General features: G+C 61.5%; 1 protein-coding gene across 1 annotated transcript in view; it reads right to left on the minus strand.

Annotated features, from left to right (window-relative positions):
* The window catches only part of ARHGEF19 (Rho guanine nucleotide exchange factor 19), a 13,286-nt gene that overhangs the window by 866 nt on the left and 5,914 nt on the right, over nt 1-6,506 (minus strand). Inside the window, 9 exon segments of the mRNA XM_008054670.1 lie at nt 1,658-1,737; nt 2,153-2,311; nt 4,760-4,920; nt 5,059-5,148; nt 5,320-5,394; nt 5,535-5,664; nt 5,896-6,048; nt 6,156-6,499; nt 6,502-6,506. The exon segment at nt 6,502-6,506 is cut by the window's right edge and continues 60 nt beyond it. Coding sequence (XP_008052861.1) covers nt 1,658-1,737; nt 2,153-2,311; nt 4,760-4,920; nt 5,059-5,148; nt 5,320-5,394; nt 5,535-5,664; nt 5,896-6,048; nt 6,156-6,499; nt 6,502-6,506 — 1,197 coding nt within the window.

Raw genomic sequence — 6,506 nt, forward strand, 5'->3', positions numbered from 1 at the left:
ACTTCTGGGCCACGGGCTTCCCGCCCCACCTCAATTCTACACCTGGCCTTTGACCCCAGATCCCAGCGTCCAGATGTCCCCAGACAGCCACCCAAACCAGCGGCGGCCCCCTCACATGCCCCTGACGCTGCTCTGGTGCTCTTCCAGTCCACCCTTCCCCAGTGGGATTCGAGCCACGTAGCTCTCCTGTCCAGGGCCTGAGGACAGGGCTTCGTGCTCCTCTCAGATGAAAATCCAAAGTCCTCCCCTGCGTCCACAAGGCCCTGGGTGGGCTGTGCGGCCCCCGGCGAGCCCCGACTCCTTGCGGTCACTTCTCCCTCCCCCTCGCCCACAGAGCTCCAGCCACTGCAGGAGTCCTGCTGTTTCTCAAACTTCCTAAGCTCCCTCCTGCCTCAGGGACTTTGCACTGGCTGTTCCTTCTGCTGGAAGATATTTTTGTGACTGCCTCTCTCCATCCTTCAGGGTCAAGGGATCTTTCTGGGCACCTTCCCCGGCCACCTGTCTGGATAGCGAGCTCACTCCAGCCCAAGAGGGACTCCTAGCTCAGGACTCCAGGCCCTCAGCTCTGTCCGTCAGACTAGGCGGCCGGGTAGCATCGAAAACCACAGACTTTGGGTTAAATTCCAGCTCTGTCACCTACTGGCTATGTAACCCTGAGTTACTTAATCTTTCTGAGCCTCTGTTTTCTCAGGTATAAAAGATAAAGTAGGCCGGGCCTGGTGGCTCATGCCTATAAACCCAGCACTTTGGGAGACTGAGGCGAGAAGACTGCCTGAGTCCAGGGGTTCAAGACCAGCCTAGGCAACTTGGCGAGACTTTGTCTCTACAATAAATCAAAAGATTAACTGGGTGTGGTAGCATGCGCCCGTGGTCCCAGCTACTTGGGCAGAAGGCAGAAGGAACACCTAAGCCTAGCAGGTTGGGGCTGTGGTGGCCGTGAGCATGCCACTGCACTCCAGCCTGGGCGACAGGGTGAGACTCCAACTTAAAAAAAAGTAAACGAGTCTACCTCATAGAGTTGCCATAAGGATTCAATAAAATAAATAGAAATACACAGCCTCTAGCCCCGGGCCTGGCTCATGGCAAGTGCGGAGGAAGAATGAGCTCTCAGCCTTCCTGTTCACTACCTAAAGCCCAGCCCTAACTCTCTTGCTCAAATATCTTCAGTAGCTCACTAGTACCTTGATATATGGATACCAAGGTCCTCTATGATTAGGCTGCAGCCTGGCTTACCAGCCTCACCCCACACCCAAAGGAGAAGCCTCTGTCCCCACGGAGCGGACCCCTCACCTGCCACCGCCACCAAAACCCCACATGCCCTGGCCACTCTGGTTCTGGTTCTCCCTGCGGCTGAGACAGCCCTGGCCTCCAGTCCCAGCTCTGCCACATGCCAGTGGGGTGAATGTGGGTAAGTCACTTGACCTCTGAGCCTCTGCTTTCCAACCTGCCCATGGGTTTTTGTGGGGATGAATGGGAGGCTTCCAGGGCTCTGGAATCTGCAGGGGCTGCCTGTGTCCATGGGGTGAACCCCGCCCGGCCCTCAAGGTTTCTCGCAGCCCACCCCACCGGCCCCAGGCCAGGTGACCTCTCCCCAGCGGCACCGCCCCAGGATGGGGGGGAGCAGGGGACCCGGGGCGGGGGCTGGGGCAGCGGCTACCTTCCCCCTCGCGGATGGCCTCCTTGTCCTCCTGGGGGCTGGAGGGGCACAAAGCTGAGATCCATCGCTGCTTCTCGCTTCTAGAGAAGGGGGGGGCTTGGTTGTCACCACACGCAAAGTACAGCAGCCCAGGGCAGGGGCGGACGCCAGGGCTGGGAGAACCAAGGGTGATGTGCTCGTGTCTGCCCACCCCGGGGCTCACTCTTGCCCGGCTGTCGGCCCTGCCCACGTCCTGCCTAATGGGCCACCATCCTGATGCCAGAGGGAGAGGGCTGCAGGGCTTGACATCTGAGAGGTGTCCCAGGCTGAGGAGGCGGCGGCTAGCCCCCCCCAGGCCCGGGGGCACTCACCACTGCTCTGCCCACCCCTCCTAGCCCTCAGCCCCTAGGTCCTGCCGACGTCAGGAAGGAGCTGGGCCCAGGGGGAACGAGGCCAGGATGCCCTGGGCCTGCTTGGGTGGTGGGGGCCCTCTCCTCCCACACCCGGGCCGCTCACTCCGTCCGGGCCCTCAGCAGGAACTGGTGTTTCGTGCGCTGCCCGTGGGGGAGCTGGAGCAGGAACACGTGGCCGGGGACGCCCTGCAGCTTCAGGCTCAGGTCTCGTACCTGCAGCTCGGCCATCTTGGCATGGACGAACACGGCGAACTTCCCCAGCCTGGAGGACCAGGGAGGGAGGTCAGCCTGGCCGGGGCTGGCTCCCGGTGCCCACCCTGGGGACCAGAAGGACTCTGAGCGGAAGGGAGGAGAAGGGGTTATCGGCCCCTCCGAGCCTCCCCAGGGTCCTGCTTCCTCGTAGCCAGCAGAGGAAGGGAGGAGGCGGGAGCTGCTCTTGGCTGGCTCCAGGATGGAGACGGGAGGTGATGGAGACGGTCCCTGAGACCAGGCACGCGTTCAACCCCCCTCTGAACCAGCTCCCCAACGAAAGGGCCAACAGGTGTATCAACTCCACCAAGACCAAAGTCTGTCAGCCGCTGTCAGCCGCTGTTTCTCAGCACCTGACCCTAACCGGCCCACAGCGTGGGTTCAATAGACGCCCGTGGGTGGGATGGGAGGGCGTGGGGGGGGAGGGTGCGCCGTAGCGTCCGCGGTCTCAGCTCGCTCCGCAAGTCTCAGCGTCTCGCACTGCAAACGAGGTCCCCAGCACGGTCGGCGGTGCTGTCCCAGGGCCCACCTCTTCCCTCCCCTCCCCCACAGCCTCTGGTAACGGCGCCCGGCTTTCCTCCCCCTGAGGGTCCCAGTGCCCTGTCACTCCCAGAGCCTCAGCCCTCTTCTGGGAAACTGCAAGGCCTGAGCTCTCTCCCCCCAGTCCATCCTGGAGCAAAATGGGCCAGGAAGGAGTCAAATGCCACCCTTTGCCTGACTCCCCATGCTCCCTGTCGCCCTCAGAAAAAGCCAGCCTGTCCACATGACTTTATTTTTTGAGTCACAGTCTCACTCTGTCACCCAGGCTGGAGTGCAGTGGCACGCTCATGGCCACCCCAGCATTGACCTGCTGGGCTCCGGCGATCCTTTCGCCTCAGCCTTCTGAGTAGCTGGAACTATAGGCGCGCGCTACCACGCCCAGCTAATTTTTTGAGTTATTGTAGAGATGAGGTCTCGCCAAGTTGCCCGGGCGGGTCTCAAACCTGCGGGCTCAGGCAACCCACTCGCCTCAGCCGCCCAAAGTGCTGGGATGACAGGCTGAGCCACCGAGCCCAGCCTCACTATGACTTTTGCCAGCCCAGTTTCCCTCTCTGCCCTTCCCTAGGAATCCAGCCGCAGGAGGCTTCACTCCCCAGACACACACACACACACACACACACACACTGTTCCTCTACACCACCATGACTTTGCTGCTCGCTCCCACCCCTCCAAACCGCTTCTCTATCTGGAAAACTCCTTCTCATCCTTCAAAACTCAGTTCAATGTCCCTTCCTCTATGAAGCTTTTTACTGATTCCCACCCTATGCTACAACGAGACTATCAGTTTTCTTTGGTGCGAGAGCTCCCATGAGCAAAAGCAAATCTCATTGGCATTTATGTCCCCGGCACCCAGTAGCGACCTGGAGCAAAACAGGGATTCAGGGATAGGTTAGTGGACAAACACATAAATCAGGAATGAACTCTCCTCAGAGCATAAGATGCCGCCTTTTGTCCCACCAACCTCAAGACTCACTCCACCAGGAAGTCTTCATCGCTCCCTACTTAGAGTAACCACAGCAGATACCGAGAACATGCTTGCTGTGTGCCAGGGACTGTGCTAAGCCCTTGTCATGACTCTCCTGCCATGTGGTCTCTATTTTTTTTTTGAGTTGGAGTCTCACTCTGTCACCCAAACTGGAGTGCAGTGGCCGCTCCTGGCCACCACAGTCTCGACCTGCTGGGCTCCGGCGATCCTTCCGCCTCAGCCTTCCAGGTAGCTGGAACTACAGGTGCGTGCTACCACGCTCGGCTAATTGTTTTGATTTATTGTAGAGATGAGGTCTCGCCAAGTTGCCCAGGTGGGTCTCGAACCTGTGGGCTCAGGCAATTCACTCACCTCAACCTCCCAAAGGCGTGAGATTACAGGCTGAGCCACCGAGCCCGGTCTGTAGTCTCCATTTTACAGCCAAAAGATGGGTGGTCCAGGAAGCGAGAGCCTGGGATCTGGCATCAGATTGACCCAGCCTCCTCCTGGCTCCCATACCCACCAGCCCCAAGGTCTGAGAACAACATGGGAACCTACTTCCCAGGGTGGCGCTTGGAGGACTGGAGGGAACCATCCCACAGAGTGTGCCTGGCACAGACAGGGCTGGGGAAACGCTGGCTGCTGGCCCTGCTGTGACTCAAAACAGAGCTGGGACCCCAGCCTCATGCTCTAACCTCTGCTCTAGGTGGCTTCAGCTCTGAGCAGCTTCAAGTCCTCTGCACACAGTCCAGTCTGAGATTCTCCCATCTGGAAGGTGCCCCCACCGCTCACCTCTGCCTTTGCTTTGGGGCCTCCAAGGCTCGGGTGTCCTGGCAGCACAGCCCGGCACAAGGCGGGGCTCCCAGGCCCGGTGATGGGCTGGTCATGGCCCCAGCGGTGAGGAGAAAGGGAGCCGGACTCCGATCTACCCACCCACTGCCCTCGCGCCCGACTCACTCCTTCCGCCGGGAGAGCAGGAGGCAGTCGTTGAAGAGGTGCAGGTAGACCGCCTTGCTGGACAGCTTCAGCTTGGCAGGGGGCGCTGCAGGCAGTGGGGCCAGCTCCACCAGCTCCCCGTGCCGGACCAGCCAGCGGGCCTGAGAGATCAGCGGGAAGATCTGGGGGACGGAGCGGGTGAGGGGAGAGGCCAGGTCAGGCCCAGGGGCACCAGGCCGAGGGCATGGGATGGGGTGAAGCGGCCTGGAGCTCCCCGCCCCTGCACGTGTGCGCCCCACCCCACCCGCTGAGGCACACACCTTGCCCTCGAAGTGGATCTTCTTACTCAGATGGATGAGCTCCTCCGTCCTCTTCATAGACTGCACACTGGCGTTGCACTCTTGCACCAGCTGGGGAGGCCGTGGGTGAGTCACCTGCAGTCCCTCACCCGGGCTCCCAGAGCCCAGCCTCAGACTCCCGCCTGGGGACCAGAGACTCTAACGGCCGGAGGCCCTTTGAGAGACACACTGGGGTCCTAGGAGGCCCTCGGGAGCCCACCGCCCCCACCCTGCAGAGCTCACCTCCTTGAGTGCGTTGAAGGCTTTGGTGGCCATGTCTTCGTCTTCAGAGCCCTGTGCTGTCCGCTTCAGGATGTTCTGGAAGGTGGGATCAGCACAGTGAGGTGGGCCTGTGCCTCCTCCTGTGATCTCGCATGCCCCAGGGTGGGAGGAAGGACTGTGGAAGTCACCGCGGCACTCCCTCGCCCAGCCCTCACGGCAGCCTGGTGCCCTGGTACCTCCACCAGCATCTTGAGGCGGGTGATCCTCTGGAAGGGCAGGATGAGGAAGGAGGTGAGGGGCAGACGCTGGCACACGGGCGACTCCTCCAGGCGAGCCAAGATGCCAGGGAACCGGGGGTTCTCCAGGCTGGAAAATGCAGAAGGTTCTGGGGTCACAGGTGGGCCTGAACTCCCGGGACCCAGGACCCTGGCCACCCCGCTGGTTCCAAGGTGCCTTCTCAGCACATCCTTCCTGCTGCTCGGGGTTGGGTCTCAGAGACCCACTCAGGGACCCCTCTCCTCCCGAGACACCCTTCCTCCGCAGTCCCACACCTGCCTGAGACTCCCTCCATCCCCCCTTCACAGCCCCCAGGCCTACAGCAGGCGCTGGTAGGTGCGCTCCTGGTAGGCCTGGTTGGTGACATATGGCAGGTAGACCCTACGGAAGGCCGGGCAGTGGTCCAACACCAGGTCGCACACGCTGAAGCGCAGCACATCGGCCTCCAGCCTCTGCTCCAGGTCCTGGAGGAACCTGAGGGGTCGGTGAGGGGTCGGGGCCAGGACTCAGACCCTAGATCTGGGAGCTGGCCAACCACAGGCTCAGTCCCCGCCCCAGGCCAGGTCAGACACCTTCCTCACCTCTCGCTGGTGCTCTTGACCTCGGGAAGTTTGGAAAACAGCCACTGCTTGTCCTGTGCCCCTAGACACTCACTCAGCTCGGCAGAGCCTAAGAAGTGGCCCACGGCCACCGACAAGCTGTGGATGTATGAGGCCTCGGAGGTAATCAGCTCAAACTTGGCCTGAGGGAGGGGACGCGGAGCTGAAAGGGCCGGGCCAGCCCACCCCTGATGCCCTAGCCCCGGGACGGCACCTCCTCAGACGCAGCCACAGCCGCGTCCCGCCCTTTTCCTGTCCCACCCCTAATCGGCTCCCGGGCAGTCCTCAGCCCCACCCCAGCCGCGAGCCGTCGTGCGAGCACGACTGGAGCCC

The sequence above is a fragment of the Carlito syrichta genome, unplaced genomic scaffold, assembly GCF_000164805.1.
Source record: "Carlito syrichta isolate Samal-C Ts95f unplaced genomic scaffold, Tarsius_syrichta-2.0.1 Scaffold297540, whole genome shotgun sequence".
Taxonomy (NCBI): Eukaryota; Metazoa; Chordata; class Mammalia; order Primates; family Tarsiidae; genus Carlito; species Carlito syrichta.